The sequence below is a fragment of the Lepisosteus oculatus genome, chromosome 13, assembly GCF_040954835.1.
Source record: "Lepisosteus oculatus isolate fLepOcu1 chromosome 13, fLepOcu1.hap2, whole genome shotgun sequence".
NCBI classification, from domain to species: Eukaryota; Metazoa; Chordata; class Actinopteri; order Semionotiformes; family Lepisosteidae; genus Lepisosteus; species Lepisosteus oculatus.
In genome coordinates this window covers 12,334,560-12,362,509 of record NC_090708.1, presented here as the reverse complement: position 1 = coordinate 12,362,509, position 27,950 = coordinate 12,334,560, and the positions used below count along the sequence as shown (strand labels likewise).

General features: G+C 40.2%; 1 protein-coding gene across 9 annotated transcripts in view; it reads right to left on the bottom strand.

Moving 5' to 3' along the window:
* Positions 1 to 27,950, bottom strand: part of farp2 (FERM, RhoGEF and pleckstrin domain protein 2) — a 63,217-nt gene that overhangs the window by 26,727 nt on the left and 8,540 nt on the right. For all 9 annotated transcript variants that reach the window (XM_069197613.1, XM_015361147.2, XM_015361141.2 and 6 more), the window contains 11 exons: positions 12,154 to 12,258; positions 9,450 to 9,492; positions 9,258 to 9,336; positions 8,087 to 8,184; positions 7,531 to 7,645; positions 5,445 to 5,592; positions 5,265 to 5,360; positions 4,468 to 4,631; positions 4,024 to 4,092; positions 3,277 to 3,334; positions 2,784 to 2,964 (listed from right to left, as the gene is read on the bottom strand). In XM_069197613.1, coding sequence (XP_069053714.1) covers positions 2,784 to 2,964; positions 3,277 to 3,334; positions 4,024 to 4,092; positions 4,468 to 4,631; positions 5,265 to 5,360; positions 5,445 to 5,592; positions 7,531 to 7,645; positions 8,087 to 8,184; positions 9,258 to 9,336; positions 9,450 to 9,492; positions 12,154 to 12,258 — 1,156 coding nt within the window. The remainder of the gene's footprint in view (positions 1 to 2,783; positions 2,965 to 3,276; positions 3,335 to 4,023; positions 4,093 to 4,467; positions 4,632 to 5,264; positions 5,361 to 5,444; positions 5,593 to 7,530; positions 7,646 to 8,086; positions 8,185 to 9,257; positions 9,337 to 9,449; positions 9,493 to 12,153; positions 12,259 to 27,950) is intronic.

Sequence of the window (27,950 nt, the reverse complement as noted above, 5' to 3'; positions counted from 1 at the left end):
GGCTTCAGGCAAAATGTGAGGAACAGATTCTAGCACAATTTTTATGACAATAGTCTTTCTATGCAGAGCTGCACGTGGTCCATTATGCTTGCTCCTGCACCTAGAAGCAACAGATACAGCTAACACGATAACAGAGGCAGGCAAGAGAATGTTTCGTAAAAGGTATGACAACAGGCTAAATCCTCAGAATAGGAGGAGCACGATCCAAGGCAGAATTCAAAATGTGAGATTCAATAGGTCTTTGGCGAGTATCTCAACCAACACTTTACCTTAAGCTAGGTTTTTCGAACAAGCAAACCGGAAAAGTTCGATAAGCAAAACCATCCTGCAGGACGTACTATACACCAGTGGGTGGCAGTCTTTCCTCTTCATAAAACAGATTGAAAGCCTCCACGTGGCAACCAGTGCTTTACAGCACATCGGTTCAAAATAAGTAATCTTCGCCCCAAGTGCCCCCCACTGAAGAACTGTAGAAAACCATTAAAGAAACAGAAAGGTTCAAAAGTTAGTCACTATCAAATCTATTAAGTTTCAGTTTAATATAGGACTTCCAAAATCCCAGAGTAACGCCTGGATAAAAAACCTTTATAAACCTGCCTTCACCATTTCAGATTCCCAGGGTGTTATGCAGTAAGAGGATCCTACTCCACCCTGTCTACATATTGTCAATATACTGTTACTAAGGTTAAGTTAACTATGGTATATGCATACAGTATACTGCATTCACCTATTTAATGAAGTAACTCCACAAGGATCACATTTCAAGATTGAATGTTTAATACTAGAATACCCTTCAGCAATGATAATACTCAAGACACCGGTAGTATAAAGGTTATTAGATATTGGAGAGTACCAGCACCAGAACAAATCAAAAGGTCAGCAACAGGAAAAACGTAGGAAAAAAAAACTGTATAGCTCAAGGATTAGACAAAACATATCACACAATTCCTTACTGGTGACCCTAATAAAGGAAAAGAGACCTAAAAAAAACTCTGAAGTTCCATTAAACAATATTAAAAAGATACAATCTTTAGTGTGCAAACAACCTAGACTTTGACAATCAGATGTCACATTAAACAAATCCTACTCCACTTCAACACTTTACCACCCTACCCAGAGACAAACGTAAAGAAAACATTTGACTATAAAACATCCACCACAAATTCGTACTAGCATATTTATAAGGAACGACAAAACAAAAACAATGCAAAGACAGTAAAAGCTGCAAGAATGAGTTTAAACAAGCTCATCATTAAAAAAAACAGATGAATTCTCCCTCATCTCACCTGATATAAGCCACTGAAAATACCTAATTTCTCTTGACAATCTATTCCTGCTACAAATGACCAAGACAATGCAAGACTAGTAAATAAATCATGGCTTAATAGTCAAAGATCTTATTCACAGCCCCATTCACTTCTCACAAATTCTTTCATGATAAGAAGCATGAATTGGCCAACTGGACACTCCTTTCACGTGGTGAATGAAAATGCTATGAGTCTTTGCCCCTAAAGAACTACTCAGATCCAACACCACATAGCATGTGTCCTTCGACACTACTGGCAGCAAACGTTTTTTTCTGCTGAATCGGAAAGGGCAACACCGCCCAGACCTAAAAAAAGTCAAACAGCCCGTATATAAGAGGCTGTAATTTACTTGGAGTCTAAATTTGCATGCAGCGAGACAAACGCACAGTTCAGGAAAGGCAAAGGGGAAGAAATGCAAGGAATCATTACAAATGGAAAAGGACAGGTATGGTATACGAGTATGACCTCCATGAACAGCGGATAAATTCATCAGCGTTTTTGCCCTAGATCAATAGATACAGGATTTTGTATACGAAATAAGGCTACGCTCCAAATTGCAGGAAGCGAGCCCTGAAAAGCGGCTTTATAGGTTGATGTGGGTCACGCCCGACGGGTCGGTCAGCCCCAGCGCCCCCAGGTTTTGACACTCCAGGAGAAAGCAGTCAACGCTGGGTTTACTGGCCATGGGATTGCTGAAGAAGAGCGCGTGCTCGGGGGGCAGGCCGCTGTCGGAGCCCCAGTCCGAGTCCGAGTCGCTGCTGCAGCTCGAGCCCTCGGTGGCCGTGGGGGGGCAGCTCAGCTGCTCCAGCTGCTCCACCAGGTCGCTGAACTGCACGGCCGAGCTCGACTCCGAGCGCACCGAGTACGCCGGGAAGTTCACCATGGAACTGGCTTCCGACTGGTTCTCGGAACCCGGCAACCTGAGAGAGGAAGAGTCAGGGCCGCCCATTCCGAGGGAAAAGGAGTCGGAGTTGGAATTGAGAGGCAGGATGTCCAGGGAGCTGCACTGCGACCGGTTGTTGGCGAGGGAGCTGGTCTCCGAACAGCCCAGCCCTCCCTCGGAGAAGGGATTCGGGTTGCCGTTCAGATCCTCCAGCCCGGGGAAGTAGCCCCTCGTCTGGCTGGCGTCCCCCTCCCCGTAGCCGAAACGGAAGTCCTGCTCGGCACCCTGGTACCCGTAAACATACGCTTCGGCTCCCCCACCAAAAAAGGAGATTTCGGTGGGGTCATCATCTATGAACTCCTCCGTGACCTGCAGCTGTGCAGTGCCGAGGGAGAACGCCGGGGTCTGCCTGGCCCTCATGTTTCCTAGGTCAAAATCCTCGCTGGCGATTACTCCCCGTCCGCCCCCACCCACCCCCACCCCCTGCTCATTATCATCATTGCCATTTTGGGAGGGCTGCGGGTTGGGAGCGCTACTCTCTACACACACACACGAGGGGCTGCAGTCTCCTGCCGCCCGGTTACAAGTGGCACCTTGGAAGGCGTAGTGGGGCGGGGGGGCAGCCGGGGCGGAGTCCTCCTTCGGGGGGCTGGGTGGGCGGGCAGGCTGCGGCTCGGGCTGCGGGGGGGTGCTGGCGGCGTGCAGGGAGTGGAAGGAGATGGTGGCTGAAGAAGGGGAGCCGGGGACCCTGAGGCTTTCGCTGAATGACAGACTCTGCAAAAAGAGAGAGGGGGCTCAGTTCTGTGATGTTGAGGTACGAGGCCATTTCCAGTATGAATACAGAAAAGAGCACTTGGGTTCAAAACTGAAGAATACTCCCGGTATGACAGTACTGCTGGGCAGCGAGATACGACTTCAGAGCTCCTCTGCTCTCCCAGCCACAGACACCAGGACAAGCTCTGGCCTGATGAGCCAAAGTGGGCTGGACATGGAAATGACCCACTCCACTCACAGGCGACTGGCAACATTGACAGCAAACAGGACGGCAAGTGTTGCAATCACAGGGAGTCACTCCTCTCTACTAACCTGTTTTGGCACGTCAGGAGCCAGCGAGCGAGTGGACATACGAACTCTGCTGTTCCTCCTACCGGGAAGAGAAGACAATTCTAAACACATCCTAAAAACTTGCCTGAGGCATCACACAACAGCTGCAAGTTTCATCAACTGATGCATTGAGCCGTGCTGTGGCACTCCAGAGACTGAAATGGACTAAAACCGAGTATGCAATGTCTATGAACACATTCCATTTAAACGATCAGTCAATAAAGAGTTTAGGGAGGAATAAAACAACCAACCAGCTTTCTGGTATGTCTCCAACAAATGCCCTGAAGTTGCAAATCAATTTCTGTGGAAGGGTAACACTACAGAATATTAACCTTCCCCACCATATTCTTTCTTTACGAAGCTGCTAGTGCTTAAGTTTAAACCCACCGATCAGTGTGGTGGGAATGTTATGCTCCGCTCATCCCAGATAAGTAACACAAAGCAGCAAGTAGATGCTTGTGAAGATGGCATGTGAAGACTGCGCAAGAAAGAAGTTGCTACCAGAAATTTATTCATCTCAAAAACAATTTCATTGATTACTTACCGTGATCTTTTTTTTTTTTAATAGTTACATTCAGCCATGAGGAAAACGAAAGAAGTGTGAACTGGAAAGCACGTTTGAAAAAGAGACAATACACTCCTATCTCATGCGTCAGTAAAATGATGACCACATTTGATTCACTTTGCGTTCGTCCGCAATAATCTGGAAGCTCTAGATCCCATTCTCACCTCTGGTATGGTGTTCTCCGAGCTCCACTGTCCCTCACATACTCCACCAGCTGTTTCTGTGTCCTCCCACTGTTAACACAAGCAACATGAATACATCAAAAACACTTCACCAGTGCACTGCTGAGTCATTGTAACAACAATAAATACTGATCACAAATGGCTTTATCAGAGAACAACATTCAGGTTAGCACCATGTTAAAACTATGAGGCGACATGTCTGTTTGGAAATCCAAATTTTAAAGAATTTGTGAAGTCTCTAGAATAGAATAGACATGGAATCAAGACTTGAAATGTTTCACTGACTCATCTCTGCATCATACCTCTTTTAAAAACATTCTAGTGATGTACAACAAAAAGGTGAACAGAATGTCTTTGATAAAAAACAAAAAGTGGGTTCGCTTTCAAGAATCACAGGTACGGGCGGAGAAGCAAGAGCTCCGTTACCTATATCTAAAGGAGGAACCTCTGCTGAAGAGGATGGCTTTGGACTTGGGCTTTGGCTGGTCAAACAGGCGGAAGAAAGTGTGGTACTCCACACAGTTCTTCCAGAACACCTTACACTGGTCGCGACTGGCCATTAGGAACTCCAGCGTGTCCTGATGGGGACCCTAAAAAACATTGCGGGAAGCACAAGTCTCTATCCAGGAACACAACTCAAGATGCGTTGCAGAGGGAGTGCACAGGTGCCAGAGCTAAGTGGCATGCACCCTTGTGTCTCTGTGAACCAGGGCTTCAATCTGCAGCTCTTCCGACCTACTTCACTTCAGTGCTTCACTCCACATGCTCTCCTGTTCTTTGACTAACACTACCCAGGACATACGTTAAAAAAGGAAGACACTAGTTATACTCAAGTTGAGCAACGGTGTATGAGAAGAACTGCAGTACCAGGAAGCCCTAAAAAGTAGTAAATAGGATACATCTGGAACAAGTGGAATGTTCAATAAGGTGCAACCACAGGCAGAGGTACTGTAAAAGCAGTGGTGCAAACATCTGTAAAGGCTCCAGTATAATAAGACTAATTATCTAAGTCCAGTCTCAAATACAACCTCAATTGCACAGTTTTCCTTTATTTTTTTATGTTGAGTAATCTGACATTGCAAAGCCCAGCTCAAGAACAGACACCCTCTGTTCTGAAATCTGTAACAGCACTGCCCCCCCACTGAATATACTGTAAATACCTGCTGTCCTGCCTTCACTGAAACATTAAGCTACTTGAGCCTCTACCAGTTATGAATACTTACATGAACCTCAGGGTGCAGCTTGATCAAGAACCTCTTCCGCTTGAAACTCAGTTTGCGAATCTTGGACCAGTTGAAGGTGTTGATCTTTGTATTGCCCTAAACAAAAAACGCAGAAGAATTAAGCTGCTTGCACAAATCGAACTAACCACAAGCTAAAAGCCACTGCAGCAGCCAGCTTACCTGGAAGACCTGCAGTCCCATGTGAGCCACAGACAGGTTGATTTTGGTTCCCTCGCGGTCAGCGGCCGGGTGAAAACGCACCCCATACATCTCCAGCTTCCGGGCTATCTCCAGCACCTGGAAGTCCGACTCGGCTGGAGTCTGGCCCCTGGAGACGAGAGGAGACGCCCGGTGAGCTGGCAGCAGAACAGCTGGTGGAAGACCCGCAAAGCCATCACAGCCAGGAGCAGAAAAAAAAACCCAAACTAATACACCAGCGTCTCGTTACAGTATTCTTGCTTTTTGGAGGCTACGTGGTTATTGCAAGTTTAGCCCCACAGTAGTTTTCAAATCCTCTCTCAGTCCGTTATGTATATTTCCCCAAAGAAAATAAATCCTATAAAAATTTCCCAGGAAAACTGTTCCCATGGGGTATTTCAAACTTTTGACATTTCCACAAATACAAATTAAGGCGAAATGTTGAGTTTTCTAAAATAAAAAGAAATCCTCATCCCATACAATGGAAATAAAAAGACCCCAGCCTGCAGCAACTTAGTTGAGACAGAATGCCATGCAAAACATTCCATAGTTTATTAGTACACAAAGCTAGTTTTACTACTATATGCAAGAAAAAGCAAGAAATTGGTCTTAGGCTCTCTGAAATGAGAACGCGACTCTTCCTCCAAGCCTTTCCTTACAGATGAACAGACAGCTCCTTCTCCTTACCCTTAAAGGAAATTCACCAAATTGCATTTTATTTTCATCTTAAGAAAGGTGCTTTGCTATGATTATAAGATAAATCGCATAACAAGGAAAAAAAAAAAATCCATCAAATCTTTTTCTCTCAGCTAAACTAATCCTGGTGTTCTGGATGCTTTCCAGATCATCACCACATTCTAATTTTACTCATCCTTTAAGCACAGAAATCTCCTTATGGCCCTCCCAGGTACTGCTGTCCATCTGGCTAATAAAACGGCTTGGGGTGCAGATTACAGTCCAGACTCGGAACCAGGCAAACCCTCATGATGAGCCAGGAAGGATTACAGCACGTTCCCAACAAGGGCGTTTTCATAACTGCACAGCCGAGGACATGGAGGTTTGAACCGGAGCGAGAGGAAAAATCTGCATCCCAGGTGTAACGACACAGTTGAGAGGCTTTTTTGTTTTTAGAGACACGAGGGCTAAAATACAGTCACGGGATTAAAACTGCATCATGTGTGAAGGCCTGATTGTTGCCCGAGATGTTTTGATCATGTCGGAACTTCAGTATTACCATTTTACCAGCATACCCAAGCAAAGCTATGGCATTTAAACAATAACCTTGGACCATTTGGCAGCTACTCCCAAAACAGAGGTCATGCCCTCAGCTCCTTAATTACATATACAGTGGAACAGATGTGTTTTCTGATCATTATACATTATATACAATAAAATAATAATTATTATCTCTGCACTAAATGTTCTCCTGTGACTAAAAACACAGTGCTAATTAGTATGCACAGCTCCTTCAATGTTATACTTAAGACAAAAAAAAATGCTGAATACCCTTCAGAAGGGCAGACTCACTGGCAGTGTTCCCTTGTCGAAAATAACCAACATAGCTGAAAGGTAAAATTGTCTCTTTACCAGTCAGTGACAAGTCCATTACAGAACAAATTAATACAGGACAAAATATCCGAGAACTTAAAAAAAAAACATGGAGAATTAAGACAGGTTGTCAACACTAGGCTCACCAAAAGAAAAAATAATTCTATGAGGACGCCTTGACTGATAAGTTACAGAAATGTGACAGTGATGCTGTAAGGTACAGCAATACTCTCCTGTATAAAAATAATGTTTCAAACTGCAGAGTCCATAAACCTAAAACAATTCATTTATAAACAACCAGGCATGCACAAGAATTAGATAATTTTAGTAATGGTAGCCTAAAAGGTGGACATGATTACCACTGAAGAGACAAAGGTTTAGGACCTGCAGTATTAAGACCTGAATAACAGCATATGTACATTTATTATGCTTTACCAGCTTGGTCAAAGGGGGTCTTTCCAGGCCAGTACTACAGGAGCAGCAGTCACACACAGTAAGGAGTGGGCTCTGGGGCACTCACACGTGTCTTCGGTGGAACTCCATGATCTTCTCCTGTACTCTCTCTTGGTTGGGCAGCAGCTTGTTAAGTTTCAGGTACTCTCGGTCAGCCATGTCATCGTAATCTCCAATTTCCGCTGCATTAATTACAAGGAGAGTGGGAATATTCACTAATCAGCAGAAGCATACTGTGATGGGCCAATGTTTGTCCAGTCTGGGCTGCGCTAACACTTTTCCTTATAAAATCATTCCAACAGTGACAATTTATTTCCACCAACTTACTGATGGTGTATCTTCTGTTAACTTCCTTGCTTATTAGCTTTTACTTGGTTTCACATTTCGGCTTTAGGATTTGTACCACACTCAAAACAGCTCAGATACTATCATGCCTATAGCCTGCAGTCATGGCTGAGTTATCTACCTCTTCGCTGGCATAACACGCGCAGAATATCCCCAAACTACAAAAGTGTCCTTGCTGAAAAAGTGATATATATTCACATATTAAAAAAAAACAGAACACGTCGCTGGCCACTGACATGGAGAAGAGCAGGGGGGTGTCTCCCAGCTGGGGCACTTACACTGCAGCAGGTGAGAGGCCAGCAGGGCGGCGGTGTTCTCAGTGCAGGTCAGCCTGCCTTCCGTCAGGTCTCTCTTCATCTGGAGGGCGAACAGGTATCTAACGCACAAGCGGGCGACAGTCAGCGAGCCGATCAACTGATGCTACACTAGGAAGGCGAGGCTGTCATGGGTTAATAAATCAATCAGGTGCCCAGTTAAAGGAACGTGGGACAGTGATTTGCAAACACAGGTAAAAAAAAGGATACCAGAAAGGACTTTATTATTACAACACTGACGGAACAATAAAAGTAGCTGAGAGATAATAACGAGAAACCGTCTGATGATGAAATTAATCAGTATTTCACTCATTTGCATTCCAAGGAAGAATTGTGCATCAGGCAGAGGAAAGAAAGTTCTACATTATTTGTATTAGCACAGAAACTGGTATCCATCTCTTCCAAAATCACAAAAAAGATTTTACAGCAAACAGCATACCACAAGAATTTCCTTAACAATATTTTCCAGTCTGGCTATACAGACTGATTCCCCATCTTACCTATGCTAAAGATGCTTTAAGGAAATTGTTAAATATCTAACAAGATGGTTACCCAAAAATGTCACACATTTTAGAAATGTTCTCAATATATGCTGGCATTAAGATAGTATTAAAAAATTGGCATAAATATGATACTAACCCATCTTTACTGTAGATAAATTGCATGTTAGTAACAGAACCACATCCTGACCACAGCCTTAACTACACCCTAACTGCGGAGTTATTTGCAGAAATGGCATAAACCACCTTCTAATACTTTAAAAATTAATAGCAAGGCACATACATTCAGAAAGCGTACCATGCATATCCACATTTCTTTTCTGTAAGAAAAAGATAGGCAATAAACCACACCCAGGGCATTTTACTATTAACTTCCATGTTTTGCCAGCAGGGTGCATTTATGTCCATTAAAAAGTATTCAGCACAGCTTTAGAAAACAGATTATATTCTGCACATTGTCATCCATTAGGCACTAAAAGCCTCATACGATAAAAGGGAGCTCATGCTGTTTTTAAGATACCATCTTACAATGAAACAGTTCCCTTAGTAAATATGGACGCATGGAATGTGCTCCTGCTGTACTAGAAAACCTCCACAGCTGAACAGCTGAAAGGCAGAGGGTTACTTTCCCACACCTGGTATACTCCTCCTGCAGCTGACCAGGGTCTGGAGGGAAGAACTTCACAGACAGCCTGAAGAGGGTGTTCTTGGGCCCTGGAACAAGCACAAACTGATCACTACACACAACTTATCACAGAATGTACAGTGTGGTGTAGAAAAAATAAAGGAAAAAAAAGACAGCGGCTGCTGAAAAACTTCATACATACTTCTGACTTGTTTTAAAACGAGTTTCAATGGCTCCAACCACATCTGAAAAATGAAGAAAGAAAATTACTCAGTTGGTAAGCAAAAACGCCTTCTTTCTGCCCTGTCCCTCCTTTTTCCCCATCAACTGTGCTCAAAGTGATCTTGCTTTATCTAAGAGTTCTATCGTTGACATTTCAGTTCCCTTCTCTGACGGCGCTGATTTCACTACGCCTAGATCACAAAGCTCACAGGGAAATTAAATGCTAGCATTTCCAAACATGTATGCATTTCCTGCTAATTCATGGCACCAGGCACGGAATTTATTTTGATTGTATTTTAGTTAGTGTAAAATACATGGTCCATAGCGTACATCTTAATTTCACAGGAACTTGTAAATGATTCCTCCAGTGTTTCAAGTGTGGATTAAGGTGGAAATTGGTATATCTGTGGACACAGCACTGGTTTAAAAGGTGGCAGGCAGGAGGCATCCATCCAGAATGCCCGAGGCCAATGGCAGCGATGGCTGTCAGGGGAGGTATAACACTGGCTGTGAGGACCAAAGTGACAGAGTTCGTGGCTCTTTCTGACTGAGGGGCAGCACACGGAAGAGGCCCTGCTTCCCCTGAACATCTGGGCCTGATTGAAAGAGGAATGCACCTCTGTCATCACAGCCCCATGCCGCTTCTGAACTCTACTCTAAGCAGTACTAAGTCACGGCACTGCCCGCAACCTTCACTACCCCAAGGGTGCTTTCTACAGCATCAGAATATTCTGAATCCTCGCTGCTCAAGAACCTTAACTTGAGGAAGGGCAGGCCACAGCACTGCAAGGTGTTAAGAACTACTGTAAAAACTAGAGGTCTACAGCCAATGTAATGTCTAGAACAGGTATCCTGCACTGAAATAAATTAGGGGAAACGGATGATAGATTAACTCTTACTCTTAAATAAATTCCAATATTACCACTTGAAAAAATAATCTTTAAAACAGGACTTTAAAAAATTCAAACTTTTAGATTACAATAGGCACAAGCAATCAGTACCTTGTTTTTATGATGTTATGGAGACTTTAATTTATTTAATTTACCTCAACAGTTCTGATCATCTCATCTAGCAGAATTAATTTTTTTTATCTGGATTTTAATTCAAGCATCCCTAGGCCTAGTCAGAAATGCACCATATTCTCTATTTACGGATCCATTTATAGTTGGCTCTACACATTTTGACATTCCAGGTTTAAATGGACCTTCATTAATCAGCTTTGAATTGACAATTGTTTACCCCTCTTTTTTGTAAAAACGTTTTAGATGTCTCTTACGATGTGAGGAGACCATAACTTGTTCTCGCTAGTTCCTAACCATTGTATATACTGTAGTCTGCCATTTCATTTCAATTATAGAAATATAAAATGAAGATGATGTTTTCATCAAAGATGCCCTCAAATACTGAAAATGCAATTAATTAGATGAAAAATTGACATGGTTGCATGTTTTTATTTAGTTAGTAATAGAGCTCATTCACCCATTAGAGGGGTATATGCTTAAAAAGAAGAGAGGGTAAAACTATTCAACATTAAAAAGATATACAATCTTAACTATTTAGTTTGCTCTTAAGCTTTCTTGAAATAGCTTTAAGGAAAACAGCTTACTGAATTCAGATGGGTGGAGACAAAATACATGACCAATTATTTTATCAGCAAAATCATTAATACAGGATCAATAGCATAGCAAAGGCAAATTCAATTCCAAGGCAGAAAATACTGGGAAAATACGTGAACACAAAAAACACTTTTTTTTGTGAAAACTGGGAAAATACGTGAACACAAAAAACACTTTTGTGTTGCAGTTCTCTTGAAGATGATTTTGGGAGGGTTTTGTAAGACTATTTTTATATTTCGGGGGTTAGAAAGAACTGGCACTGATTAATGCATTTCAAACCACAATAAAAGTAAACTGCACACAGTAACTTGTAAAACCTACAATTTACATTACAAAAACACACAACATTTTCAGGGAGACGCAGTGCCATGTTCTGCGATTCAGAACAAAGTAACAAGACTCCCGGTGATGGGTTGCGGCCCTTTGACATTGTAAAGAGGCAGGGTTGTGAATACATCTCTTTTAATTCAACAGTTTAATAATTCAACAGTTTAATAATCTCGCTTTCAAGATGGTTTTGCCACAAATACTATTTACTTGGTAACTCTGCATGCAGCTCATGTTGGAATATTTCTGCAGTGAAATGTTTGCTACACAATCTGTACATCACATTTGTCATTACCAGTGACTAGTGAGCAGGAAGGGCCACAACGAACAGTCCTTTCACAAAGTTCACAATTCCATGCTTAATTTGAAATTTATAAAATGTATCTATAACATCAACAAATTTACTTTGTTACCAAGGTTTAGTAACCAGTCTGAGAAATTGGGACTACAGATCCCCTTTAAGGAAGTGATCTGGACTACCTTATTTATAAAGGCACAGTATAAAAACTGTGTGACTAGCAGACACCACTTACATCACATAGGGGCAACACTTTTCAATTACTTCTTTTTTTTAACAGATTTCTTCTCTGTTCATTTGAAGATGGTTTTTACAAGCATGCTTAAAAGAAGACGGAACCGAGAATCCCTGTAAATTGGTATTATCCCTGGTCTGTGAGCCTACAATGGCTTTGGAAAATAGAAACAGCAGATCTTAATTGTCAGGTTATGAGTGAAACATACCCAGTTCATCTGCAGGTTCTGATACTCGAGGCCGAAGTAGTCACTCTCAATGATATTGAACCGCTTGAACACCTCTGTCAGCAGACTTTGGCCATCAGACTTGGACTGGAAAAAAAAAAAACAGAGAAAGAGAAAGACCGATGAGATGAATCCAATAGTTCTTATCCCTTCAGAGAATGGATGTGTAAAAATCTTCCTTCCCTCCGGAGGGCAGACGAAAGGATAAGTTTAAGATTAATTGGGGTTACAAATGGAAAGAAAGGCAAGCTTAACCGATTTTAAGAATTAAATTATGGCTTGGATTAACGAGTCAGGCATATCAGTGAATACATAAGAATTTAAGGAAGTGTTCCAGACAGTAGGGTCAGGGCTTAAAAACAAGAGAAACTGTTCAGCTTGAGGACCAACTGTAAGATGGTGGTTTATTATGTGAAGGATAGTACTGATACAGCTTTATTTCTAGCTGACAATTTCTCATCTGGGGCTCTTAGAATGCAGCGTAGCACAGCTTAGCAAGAAAGGAAACGTCGTGTCTAGAATAGCAAATCACATTAACTCTGCGCTGCTCTTGGGTTTGTCTCTAAAAAAGCCAAGGACTAATTACTATCTACAACAAACGCACTGCTGCTTTGGGTTTGGAATCTCAGGGCATGTCTTTTTATAAGAAAATTATAGAGTGAAACATCTGGACATAATATATTATAATCCAGGAGCGGTCAGGCAAACACAAACAAGCCTCTTATCACAAAGGCTAACAAAATGGCATTACACAACTGGTTTCATGTGTTTTTCAGAATTCCATTTTCTTTGATATTTGTGATAATGCAAAATAAGCATTGTAATACAAATTACTGACAGCACAGGGTTCGTAATGTGGAAAATAAGTATAGTTCGTATTAAGGCTGCAACAACACTACAAATTTCACAATACTTGGTGATAAAATACTGTGGTAGTTTTACTTGTGGATTCAGATTTTGCCTTACTTATTACCCATCAACTTCCAATTCAGTCTTAAATTATACATTTTTCACAACAATGTACTTACTGCAATAGTGATCACCTGCTACAATGTCTGTTACACACAAGAGCTTGATTCAGTAAAGAACACTGACCACAGTGTGTATTTCTTTGAGAATTTTGACTTGTGAAAATAATACTTTGCAAGTAGTATCATATACAATATATTCTATGTATTTATTATTAGTCTTACTCACCTAATAGATAAATCACATATTTTGCCTGTTTACAAGACATATTTACCAGTATTATTCTTAATACATTATAGACTTTAGAAAAGGTTAGAGCAAGAAAGAGGACAGGAAAAAAAACTAATGAATAAGCCCGAGTTATTTTTAAAAATTAGTTGAACAATTTTTTTTTATGTAAAAGGTTAAATGAATTTAACTTACTTTGTTGGGAAAGCAAAATTTGTGCAGTGACATTACTGCCATGTTTCACTCATCAACATTCCTCTTCTCACACAATTGTTTTGAACATCCTTTATCATTTAGGTGGCTACTAACTATAAAAAGATGTCCCTTTATACGCTCATCATATTGTAAATGCCTTTTCACTGAATTAAAGATTTTGGAATGGCCAAATTAATCACTTTTTAATTAGGAACTGGCAAGTAATAATTAACATAAACCTTTCAAATGAGTGAATTTCTCCTCCATTACAAAAATCTATTATCCAAACTGGCAAAAAAAAGAATATTGAATGTACTATTTATGTTCAGTAATCCAGGCTAATTTGTTCTGAAAAGAGAAACTGAACAAAGTATAAACTCCGTGCTAAAAACGACTGGTGAAGCTCTGCTTGTTTGGTAGTGTTTTGCTGGTAAAATATTACACCTAAACAAGAAAGTAGATGAACACCAAACCTATTAAAGATCTTATTTGGATTAACACCCCAAAAATAATCAAGAGCAATCATATACATTCTTAGACAGTTCGTGCGTCATTAACAACAAAATGTAATACCTCAAGGTAACCTTCTGATTAGTATCTAAAATGAGCTATCCTTACGGCAGTAAATGTTTTACCAAATGAAACAGATAAAGACATGTCGTTAGAAGTTGAATCGGGAAGACATTACCTCTAATGACTATGGAATCCATCAATCTATTCTAAACTGATGCTGCAAAGTCATCTTGATGGACAGTTATGGAGCAACTATTCACTATATTTGACTGTACAGTATTCTAATACTTGTGTAATATATAATATTTATGTGCTGAAAAGCTTTTGTTAACAAAACATTGCGAATAAACTTTGATGTAATATTCAGGTGTGGATGTAAAACACTGGCCTTGGTTGTTTTTTTTTATTAAAACAAAACTCAGATGAGCTTCTTTTTAAAGCCACAGCTGGAATAGAAAAAAAAAGATGCAATACCTGCTTTTCTGTCTTGGCACAGATGGTCACACAGTGATTAACTGTTAATCTTCATCAAAGACTAACATTCATGAAATAACGCCAGCCCACAGCGAACAGTGAAATATTGCTAGTCCTAGTATATTTTGCTTTTTATACATACTGTAAATCAGAAGGTAGACGGTGCATATGTGCGGCATTAAAATACTTTAAAAGGCGAGTCCATATCTCATGGAAGAAAGAGACCATTAACTTTAAAACTTATTCTATAGGCAAAAAAAGCACTACAAAGGCATCCGTTTAAATTAGGTATTTCATAGCTATACATTAGACGTTCAACTGTTTCATCATACAAGCAAAACCCTTGGTATATAAGTCTAATACCTCTAATTACCCTTGGCTGGAATCTCTGGTACTGTAGCTAGGAAAGTGCTGCTAAGACACTTGTACAGTATGTCACCACTAGGCCAGAAAATGCTCATTGATTACAATCAACACAAACCGAGAAGGTAAAAAGCATCTAGAGCCGTTAGAAAAGGATTCTATCAACTTTCAGTTTAAATTATAATTTTTTTAAAGATAAGGGCACTCCAGATGATATAAAAGCATTACAGTGTTTTATTGAACAGAACTTGGACACACATTTGAAAATGCACTACTGAGTCTCCATATAATTTCTGGGAATATGGAGTTATTCATCACATTAGTTATAACTCTAAGGAATTCAAACTGGATGGTTCCAGAAAGACCGGGTTGCTCTAAAAAATACCCTGAAGTGCGTAACTTGTCAAGTACACAGACATCAACAGAACGGACTTTACTCCAGCAGAGCTACAGTGGAAACCTCACTGTTTTTAAGAAACATTGCTTGAGTTGTATATTCTCCATAGCTATTCAATTAAACAAATCTGAAAAAAATAAAAATAAATTCAAGTTAAAAAAGGAAAAGAAGCCTTTAAGGTTAAACACAACCGGTTATCTCTCTCCTGTCCAGTCGTTGTGTGAATCAACCGGTTATCTCTCTCCTGTCCAGTCATTGTAGAACACATCAACACATCTGGGACAGCAGTTATTACAAGAGGAGGATTGGATTCGGCATGTATGGAATATGTTCAAGGTTTTCATTATGATTTAAAAGCAGTCCAAGCTTGCCAAAGTGATTTTACACTAATTTAGGCAATTACATGTGGATTTCAGGGATTTGATGAGCTTACAATATGTAAGAGAGGAACACAGACTTCCACTTCTCTAAGTAACAGCACTGTACAAGAGCTAAAAGCTTTTCTTTCATCCAGTTACAGCAGTGTCTCAGTTTACTGTAGTCAATATTATTGCACTGTTCAGAAGTGCAGCATCTTCAGTGCTGAACCCATTAAAAACCAGATGTGCTCTAGACAACTGCAAGAATTACTTTAATTAGACAATAATAATTCGCCCCCGTCTAAAAAACAGACAGTATCAAAATTCCTACAACCTTAAAAAGATTGTAGGGTGCCCAGGAAACACACAAAACAAACACGGTTAGAAAGATGGCTTTATAAAAATTGTGGTGAAAAAAATGCATTTTACAGGGCAGACACATCCAACACCAGCTAGTTTATAAAACAGGACTGTCCCAAGTCAAACATTTTTAAAATCAGTCATGCACATTGTTATCCGATTCACATCTAACAAAGTTCAGTGGAAAAAAAAAATGCCCTACAGACTCTTTTTTTTTAAGAGTGGAAAGTGGCTCGTCTTTCGTCTCTTTATGAGGTTACTAGAGATGCAATAGAAGCTAAGCAGTTTTACAGAGGAAACAGAAGCTTCTTCTTCAAAGTCCTTGACATACCTATTGACAGCATATAAATACCTGTCCATTCCTCTCCTATTCCTACCTGCCGTCTCATCCTAGGATGCGTTGCAAGTCAGCAAGACCCAGCAACTCTGCCATCCAAGAACAAAAGGAGGAGATGGAAAGTGAACGAGTAGCAGAAGACACGCATAATAACAATTACGAATTGAATAAAAACACAAATATGTAAAATCATTAACATTTAATACAAAAAAATGTTCTCTGAGGTGAAAGTTGTCAACTTTCTGCCAAACAAAACTATTGGTCTATTTGTATGATTCTGGCATGCTGGGTAACTTGTGAGGTCTGGCGCAACAACTATAGGCACAGGTATAACGCACACTGTGCTAATAACTATTTTTGTAACAGGTCTTTTAATTTTATTGCATGCATACTTTGCTTTTATCATTACAATGTTATACTCTTGTTCTGTTAATCTCCTTGAGTGAATAACATGCCAAAATATAAAAGTACAAAATCTCTGTTTTGGCATTATGCACATTAACATTCATAACGACACATACTAAAAGGTAAAATATCTAGTATAGACTACCTAAGTGTACAATACAAAAAGAATCTGAAATCCAAACCAAAATGTCAGCTTTTTCCCTCCATTGGCTTTAATCCCTGATTTAGTTTACCACCCTTAATATAGTATTGTACAGTATACCTATGCAGGAACTAAAAACATACAGTACTTTAAACTTTAAAAGTAATTACAAACCCAGAAGATGTGCCACTGGTATAGCAAATAGTTCTGTATGCATTATAAAATTTGAGTAAGGAATTAACAAAACCTCCAATATGATACCAGGTTTACATTTTACTTGCATTCTAAGGAATTTCGAGATTCCTATCAACTCCATGAAAGCCTGCAATGTCCCTGATGCAGATTATATTGATATTGATAGAAAGAGGAAAACTTCTCAAAGTAAATAGGTAGTACTTAAGAAAATGAAACACACATACAGTACTACTTTTGAACTAAATCCCTCATAATCAGGGATTAAAAAAAACCCTGAACAAGGTTCAATATCAATATAAGGCACAATGTTTCTGAAAGAGGAGAAACAAAAACTAGATGCCTTTCTTCTATATGTGTGCATTTATTTTCATATGGAAGACATAAGCAACTGAGAGTAGCAACAGGTTAAATGTGCCCCTGTTTTGATAATAGTTCCTCTTCACAGACAGCTGGCTTCACAGGCTTCTCAGCAGCTAATATCGAAGTTAAGCAGGCTCAGAGTGTAGGCTTACTGCACCTCTTAAATATATTCTGATGCTGGGGTCTGGGCATTACTGACCAACTGCTCCAGTCTGCATCACCGTGACACCAGGGACACCGCACAGAGTTCCAACAGCCTTCGCTAAAACCAAGGACAGTCCGCAAAAATGGGAAAAACAAAAAACACAGGGCCCTGCGTGACTCTACTGTTATTTCTGAACAAAACTGTACCGCCTGTAAAAAAGACAACTGTGTGAAGAAACGTGGGATTTGTACCTTGGCTTGAAATTTGGGGTTATCCGATAGAAAAGGCCTTTCACAACAAACCCACAAGATGCACAAACTGTAATCTATCAGAATAACAATGTCTACTCCCTCCAACACTCCGTCGGGCAATCAGCCATTTCCAGTTAGACAGGTTATCCGTGTCTCAGGTTGCAGGCTTGTTCTCGTCTGGCTGGGGTGTGCAGTCTCTATGCTGCCACCCCTCCCAGAATACACTCCAGTAGCCAGGAGAAAGCACTGCTTCAGCCTCTTCTCCATACGCCACCTCCTCACACAGCTGGAACTGATGCCATCATGCAGCACAAATTACTCACCTTCCTTTGAGCATCTGGCCCACATATACGGTTTAAACATTGTTGGAATTACAGAAATGGAAAGCTGTTATTGCATTAGACCTGGGTTAATCCAAGGAGGCCAATTTAACTCTTATTGATTCATTTCTCTGAAAATTGTCCTCCCCTTTGCTTCCAGCTTCCCTTACGACTGCTGTAATTCTGCGTTATCAGATTGACTCCCAGGCTGATATAAACCCAGACTGCAGAAGCTGTAATTGACTTATAAATGGGAAGCTAATTTAAAATATTTGATGCCAAACCATTACCTTATTCCATCACACACATCTAAATTACCCCATGTCACCGTGGCGTACTCAAACGTGAGCAGCATGACTCCATTAATGCCAGCTACTTCCTCTTAAAAATTTGACTGCAAACAGTGAAGCCGATAAGAAACAAGACTAAGGCATACTGCCCGGTCCTACTATGAGATACCACACCCAAATCCATTAACAGTCATGTGGCCACAACAAAGGAGGACTGGGACTGTAATGCATTGGCAGATTCATTGGCAGGAGAAGAATGAGAAGCTTCTAAAAAACAAACAAAAAAAAAAAAAGACTTTAATGAAGCTTTAAAAAGTCGAAGAGTCAAAAAAGTCAGAGAAAAGTTAAATCCAGAGATCACTAACCAGGCTGACTTGCAAAACATTTTGAAACGCAGAATTAAATGGAGAGCCGAGGACCTGTAGCCAAGCAGCAGAAGGAGACCGGCAAAGTATTCCAAGTGAAAATGTGGAACCCACACAGGAAAACCACATGGCAGTCAAACCACCTCCAGACAGCACTACCATGCCATGGGCTAACTCCCTTTATGAATATTCCTTATAAGCTGTTGACTCAAAATAATCACATTACAGATATGTTTTTTTTGAAATTGTAAAACCGGTACTGGGTGGGGTGTTTTACGGCCACAGCTTACTTAAAAGCAGTCCTTAAAGGTAATAAATCCCCTCTAGTCACATAATACCGAGCATGGATTCTTTAATCTCCTGGGAACAATTTGGTGGTTGAAAGATGTATTTTAAGTTTGTCTGTTCGTTATATAAACCAGACACACAGCACATGAACTGGTATTTAATGACCAGTAATAACAACAGAAGTGCGTTTTGAGAATCCATCAGTGTACATCCAACTTTCGCCCACAGACCCCTGAAACGGACTTTTACATACGCAGAAGTGGACTGAAATCTTAATGAGGAGAAATAGCACTCTTTTGTACAACTAATGCTAAACAGTCTCTTACAAAGATGCAGCCAAAAAAACCTACAAATGTTCTACAAATTTCAGGAATACATTTTCTTAAATGTAGTCCAAGTCCCTTCAGTGCCTAATACCCAAGAGATTTTGGTTAATCAAAGAGGACTTGAATGGTTAAGGTGGGGTGAAGGTTATGACTTGCTCCAGTTTCTTCTCCCACAGAAGATCTCATCGCCACATTAGCTCCTGATCATCTTCTAATAACTTCCAGCCTAACGCACAGTTTGGCCACCTGGTCTCTGCTAAAACTAGGCTGATGTATAAAATATCACTGCAGCTGTGCAAACGCCTTAGTACCCCCTTTTATCTAGCCATCCCAGACATACTGCTGGCTGAAATCTGTCTCTAACACTGGGGGCAATAATTATTACCGACATCTTAACGACAGCCAGCAAGGAACAATATCTTCCTCATCATCATGAGAAGACGCAATGTATTCACAAAAATGAGAATTTACAAAGGCATTGAAAGCTATAAATAATGCAAGATCACAGTGAATTTTATCAAGTGACCCTGCTAAAGACTAAAATACAATTTTTCACCACTTGAAAACACGATTCCCCACTAACTTAAATGAGAAGTAAAATATTAAAAGCAAATCATGAAAGGATTTGAGTAAGCTTTAAAAATTACAATAGAAGGTCACAGTGAACATGAATTAATGCAACCCAAGAAAAAGTCACGATTCACTACCTACAATAAGTCACTGTTAACATCAAAATCCAGGACCATGACAAGAAGCTTGTCAAAACAAACCCTTTTAAAAATTAAAAATGTCCTCTAAAAAAAATGCAGGATTTAAAGTGTATGGAAATTGCTATAACTTATGGAGACGGATCCAAAAGAATACTTAATGGAGTCTGCATGTTTATTAAAAACTGTAGGCAATCTCCCACCTACCTCTCCCTGATATCCTGTTTTTGAAAAAACAGCTGCATGTAGTGTCCACATGTGGTACAATCGGTTATCTTTGTACATCACGATTCCCTGGCTGGAGGGCACTTAATGCGACGCTTCTCTCATTCATTCCCTGAATTATCTTTGAACATTATGCATTAAAACAGTAATAAACAAGAGCTCATGGTCATACACGGCAATTAGCAGACTATATCTCCATTCATTTCCAAAGTGCACAATGACATAACTTATTCTAATTTATTCCTCCACTTTCTCTTTCTGTAATAAAAACAGGACTATCTGAGCAGACAAAGGCAAATACACGTATGCTTCTTCATAACCAAAACTTCCCGGGCAGTTGTTCTGCATGTCGAACCCAGATCACAGTACACAACGCCAGGCTCAGGGCCCCTAATCACATGACTCTACCCCCCCAGGCTCCTTTTAGGCCTCAGTTAGGCCAGTCACTTCCCTCTCCAAGCGGCTCTCATTCCCAACAATGACATTCCTCCTGTTCAGAGCTGCTGAACATGTATTATTGCAATGCATTTAGATGTTAAAAAACTGAATGGTTAAAGCCTTCACTCATAGACAAAAGGCTATAAGCAAAATGTTTAATTTTCAATTTCAACTTCAATTCTAAAATATGTAAACTACACAGAACAACAGTGCTATGTGGCACAGATTAATTCAACCGCAAAACAATATTTCAACAGACCACATGAACTATGAACTGACCTTATCTGAGAAACTATTTTTGCAGAATTTACTGTGGAATTCTCAAAATGTTGATCCATCTAGTGTTTTCTGTACATTTAAAAGAACTCGGCATTTACCCATAGATTATTGGCAAACTGGTCTGCTTAAGATTTATACCCACCTTACTAATAAAGAGTTTCCCGCATTTGTGATGATTAAATTAAAAACTACAGATTTGACTTTGGTCCAATGATACATTTTCTAAAGATACAGTGTATTTCTTCTGTTTCAAAGGTAGAATAAATTAGAGGAATACAGTTCTGATATCCATAATAACTTCACTTCAAGTGAAATATACAAGAAGTAACTCATTCACTTAGCTGTTCTAAACACAAGAGCACATCAAATTACAGTTTATTCAAAACAATTTACAAAATAACACTCATTTGCTTACCGAGCAAATTGCAAAATGGATTTCTCTTTCCTTGAAATGGACTCTTAGTACATGGCGCATTTAATATTACATTCACTTTGTGAGGAAAAGAATGACAGACTTTGCATCTTTGTCAGCAATGCTGTTTTTGTCAAAGGAAGGCAATTTCTGTATCACAGTCATACATGTGACTGAAGAAACCAGGCTGAAAAATATACTACAGCAACAATGAAGACTGTTCCATTTTTCTATTTTGTGTTTTCAAACAACACTCACAAAACACGATTCATTAAAAACCGCCGCTCTTCTGAAATCCCTAAATTAAGTCACTTAATTAAGAAAGATGAACAGCAATCTAAGTCCAGAATAAAATTCAAGTGGTACTGGTCAAATCAGATCGGAAGCTGAATGGGCTGGGAAGTCCACTCTCAGCTCGAGTAACAATGAAAATAAGACAAAAACTGAAATGTGATAAACAAAATTCCACTGACACCCACACAAGTGATTCAGTTTGATTTTGGCGATTTTTTTTCGCCCGATTTACGCCGTGAATCTTAATAAGTGCATTCTTCTCATTTCTCATTCCTCATTCTAGGGGCTTAAAGTCTAGGAGGCCCATATGGCAAAACATCCTGTTAGTCCTCCATACATGCCCCCGAGCCAGCCACCTCCCTCTCCTGTGTCTCGGCAGCCCTGTGCCCCCTGTGGCGGTCTCCCGTGCTCGTTTGATATAAAGCTGAATGAAGTTTCGCCTCTCCCCTTCCCACTGCTTTCTCACACACTGGGGCTACACAGACCCCCCCTCCCTGCCCTGTCTGCGTGAGCCACCACAGTCAGCCAGGCCCCTTCTCTCTGCATAAAGGCTCCTGTGTTCACAAGCCTAATTCCCTGCCAAACCCCACAAGATTGGGTTCCCTTCTGCTCGGGGGGGGGGCAGCTGTCGGTGCCATGAGTGAAACAACCCCTCCCAGCACTTGCCTTCCCAGCAAGGGAGTCACAACTGGAGGGCCAAGGGCCAAGGGCCAAGCAGGCTCTCACATGATACCGCAGCTCTCAAGTCTCGTCTGTCACAACCAGAGCACAGGGGTTCAGGTCTACACAACACTCACAAGATACACAATACAAAAATGATTAAGTCCAGCACATATGTATTGTTTCTTCTATTGTGGCATGTGGACATATGAAGCCTTTAATTAGCACGGCGCACACAATCAAGTAGGTTATCCGTCACAGACGTCTGAGATTCCTAAAATACTGTACTCTACTGCGCCAAGAGTTTGTCTTATGAGCACATCTGTCCTTTTAACTTCAATGTGCTGCAGGTTTGCACAGTCCTGTGTTTACTTTCCCACAAAAAATATACAATTAGTCCCTTGCAAGAACAGTAAACTAAAAATGGCCTAGACAGACAAATATGAAACTGAAGTAAGTGTCAAGTGTTTTTAATAAATTTAAAAAAATGAATCTAAAAAGAAAGATGCCAGTAACGGCTTACCCAATTAGCTTCAAAGTTCGGCTGCTACAAAAGAAAAATGTAATTTTTACAGTTACAAGAACACAAAAAGATTTAGGCCACAACCTAAACAGCTGCACTCTGCTTATGTTTAATCAGAGCAAAAACGGGGGGTTTTAACAGAAGCATGCATTTAAGAACAAGAGTACTACAAACAGAATGATAGCTGGTGTACCATATTAAAGAGCTTCAGAGATTATCCATTCTCAAACATGACTGCAACACTAATCAATGCTTCCCTGCTCTGTAAGCTACAGGAAATCCTGGCCGCTGTAGTGGTTTCCTTATTACTTCCTATATCCCTGCGTACGAGGCCCTGAGGAAACCCCAGATCAGCTGGGATAGACACAAACCACAACAAAGCCGGCTGAACCCTGCACACACCCACATCCAATAGTATGAGGAAAAGTAACCTAGCTTCTGGGGATCCAAACGGGGTCCATCAGAAAAGCCTGGAAGTATTTCTTTGCTAAAAAAAAAAGAACTAGACATTCACTATTTTCATTAAGCATCACAAAACATCAGTTTATATACTAAGTTTGATACTCTTGAGTTTAAATTGAAATATTTTTTGGCACAGACGGAGGCCTCCTTATTGACAATGCTGTTTTATGAAGGACTCTAAAACACAATTAATGCGAGATATACTGTACTACACACACAACAAGCAAATATGACCCCTGGGTTTTTTTTTTTTTTTATCAGATAGCTCTTCTGAGTACTAAGGTAATTAAACTAAAAAGTGCCTACCAGTTGCTAACTTTTGATTACAAGTATATCAGCACCTTATATCTTATAGGCTAAGGGATAGGCTAAGCAGTGCCTGGCCATTTCTAGAATGGCAGACCTCCAAGGAAAACCAGGTTGGTGCCATTTTTGCAAGTAGTGTAGGTAGTTCTTCACTCTGGACTACACTTTCCCAGCCACTGCCCTGATACAGAGACTAGACCCTGGGTTGTTTGAGGCACTTTCCTTCAAACGAGATGTTAAACAAAGGTCCTCGTTTAATGTCGTTAGTGACAGTAGTGACAAGAGCAGGGGCGTCATTACCACACACTCCTTCCAAAGCAATAAAACCTCTCCGTTGCCGTCATAGCTTCTGGCAATATTCAACTTGTATTAAGAACTTACAGAGATGAGGATTTCAGATCATCATGTCATCATAAGTGAAACCTACCTGCTCACCCGGAAAGATTACGAAGCTATAATACTGTAATGCACATCTGTATGCTGTATGAGCAGAAACACTGAACTGCATCAAAGAGGTACAGAAGTGTACTATTTTGCACCGTTATAAATTACAAGAGTATTTTTGCTCTTTAAAAATGGAAAAAGTTTTTTTCTAAATTGTGAATCAGCTCAAATTTCTGTTACATGTTACGTGTTCTTGAATTCAATGTAAACTTTCAAGACTAAAAGAACCAAGCATTCTGTGAAAAAGTACAATGTGATTTGACTTAAGCTATTACGAGCTCTTAGAGCAACAGGGGTTAGGTTGAAATAGGCGACTCAGGATTTCACAGCAGACCTATACCAAGCTTATAAATACAGCCGGGAGCAGCTTAAGCATTTTAACTAGATCTTATGGGGGGGAAACATCTGAATTTCAAACAACATTTAAACAAGCTAGATTACTTACTAGCTAAAATTAAATGGCTTACTTTCTTATTATTATCCCTGCTGAAATCTAACGGTTGATTAGGTACAAAAACCAAAGTATCGATTCTTTTTAAAAAAGAGAGGTACAAATCTCAGCAAAAACTGAATCTTAAAAAAAAAAATTACAAATAGTATACAGTGTATCTAAATGCATGATGTTCAAAATCATTCATACCAGGCAATCAGCCCACTGTGAACCCCTCTTGTGGATATGAAAACTTCAGGGAAGTGAATCCTTTAACCTTTTAACAGGTTCCTAAATGTTTCATTTGGGATACTCAACCACTACACACTAGAACCTCTTCAGCTCCTCGAGACTGCCAGTCTGAGCTTGGTGTGGTTTCTTTAGTGCATACTCTTAACACACTGATCGTATTCCACCAGCCACTGGGTCACCTGGTTTGATTTGACCCTTGTATTGTAATAGTATACCTAGTGATCTGACAAGTCCTCAGTTCTAACTAGCACACCAGGACCTCCGGATGCACAACAACCCTAAAGCAGAACAGATAAGCCAATATCAGCAATGGCATTCCTTCCTGTTCCCATCATGCCATTGGCAAGGCTGTCCATAAACTTCACTATCAATTTCCTGTTTCATCTAACCACATATTTCGACTCGTAAGGCAGTAAGGTACTATTTGGCATACTCATGTCTTTTTTTATTCATTTTTTCATGGAACCCCCTCACGGACCCCTGAACTCACGAGGTCAGCCTCGATGGGTCGTCTTGGAAGGCACTGTAGGCTGATGGTGCCACAATATCGTGGTGTACCATATCCTGATGATGCCAGCATTTTTTTTTTTGAAGATTCACAGTTTCCATTCTTGGATACAAGTTCTCCATTTAAACCACTTTTCTGAGCTCACATGGGGGTAAAACTAAGTCCTCTTTCTGGCGGGGTAGTAACCACCCTATCACCCTTAGACTTCTTAACAGTACAATCCGAAGCTGAAAACGATGATATTTTATCATTAGCACTAGATTTGTCGTGGCTAATAAATGTTACTGTAGAATTGTAGACAGTTCTCCATGTTCCACATGATGATGTGGTACTGAGCGTTCTTCCTTTGAATTCAGCCTCTTTGCATGCCAACTGCAGTGAAGCTGACTTCCAGGAGTTTTTTCTAAACTTCCGAGGCTTTCTGAAACTAAACAATGACTAAAATCACCAGATAATTAATGTACAGCCTTTATTACAGAGTACGAATACATCTGAACATTGTGTATTTAGGAATACTTTTTTCTACTGATAAGTTCTATATTCAGTAAGCCTTTTCAGACATTTATGAAAACCTTAACGTAGCCTACACCTGCAGATTCTTTGGAAAATCAACTTTAAGGTTGAGGTCATCAAGGGTATCAATTTATTGTCAAAGTAATGCAATTATGGAACGGAGATATTCACATTCCTTCAAAAGCAAAATTAAGATGACTTGATACTTTTGAGGTTGTTGGAATATTACTTCTTATAACTTACCAGCAATGAGGGCAGGAAATGCTCTGAAAGTTGTAAGGCACTTATTAGAATTAAGACCTTTGAGATCACTTGAAATGTTGTGCAGTTCTTTCTGATTACATAAGACTGTGACAATATGCTGTATCAGATTGAAACTAGAAAAAAAACTGCACTTCATTAACCATTTATGAAAACAAATCTCAAAATAATTTTTAGATGTCAGATACCTGTGGCAAACATTACTAGTACACATAACCAGAACTGATCTGACAAACAACATCCTCCAGGAACTTATGTGGGGAAATTACCTTTCAATGATGGGCCACCTCCTAGTACAAAACCCTTGGCATGATGAGCATTGTCTTTTGTGGGCTCTATCTCTTTTTTAACAGAAAACCTCATATTTCATTGCTCCCTTTTTACAGCCATAAAGTTCTTGAACATCTTGGGCGGGTGTCCATATTGTATTTTTTATATGACATCGGGCAACTCATTGGCATCTCTCAGTCCTTTACTTATGACTTTTATGGAATGCCCAGTATTCTGATCTTGAATAAAGCTCCTAAATTTTTGCAGATTCAACCCAGTTAAAGAAATTGAACCGTGGTGAAGTGCGATCCAGACATTTCAGGCCAAGGCAAACCACCGATTCTAGAGATCTCTGCCACATTACATACTATACCCAGCAGGACACTGTTTTGCATTACTATTGTAAAGACAGACAGAAAGGAGTTGCAAAACTCTTTTACAACCAAAACAAAATGGCCAACTAAACCATGTGCAAGACTGCAAGATTTCTTCCTCATAACCTCATGAATACGCATTTACTGTATAATTCAATTCAGGTTTTATTTGGCCAATTTATGAACTCTATGAACATGAATTGTTGCATCTTAAAATCTGTAATTGCTTTCGATATGACTCTTACCTTTACACGGATTTATCACAAAAACAGTGCAAGACAAAATTAGATTTAAGCAAAAAATAAGGCATTCAGCCCCCTTAAAGATCTTTAAAAGGATATTAACATAAACAAATACATTTACATAGAACTTAAATCTCCAAGCTTCTAACTTTCAGAATTTAAACCAAAAAAAGTAGCTTTAAAGAAGAATATAAAACTGAAGAGCATAAAAAAGGGATAAGAACTTTGCATTAAACACACTCATAAACTAAACCTAATTAAAAGATGATATTTAATGAGGTCAGTACACATAACACTTTGCTTTTATTTGTTCCTTAATAATAAGGAATAATAATTCCTTAACAAGTATCCAAGAACTGAAATCTGGTATAATGGGGGGGAAAAAAACTACAGCTGTACTGTTACAAGAAGAGTCCAGTTACCACAGTAAGAATAGGGCACCACATAAAAATACTTTACACCTCCACACAATTTTCTTCCTTGTTTTTACCGATGTAAAGCAGGCGACCCACCGTGAATTGCTATTGTAAACCCCAGGGGATAGTCTCTTCACCCCCTACTCAGCTGCAAACCTCATTAAGGTCCTACAGGAAAGCTCAAGGCACGCATTCTAAGGAAACTTGCTAAATGAGGAGTAAAACATAGAAAGGCATTCTGCTTGCGGTGCGTTTCTATGGTGTAGTGTGTTTAGACGGCAGCGCAAATGACACGGCAAAGGGCCGCGGGGCGCTCAGACCAGAAGGAGGGTGCAGTCAGATGGGTTTCCGCTGCAGTGCGAGTGACGAGGCCAGAGCAAGCCAGGCACTGCACTTTCAGACTCCAGCTCTGCCTGGCACACCCCCAGACCGGAGAGACGCGCACAGCCCCGTTCTGCGGCGCGGTCCTGCCTCCTCAATG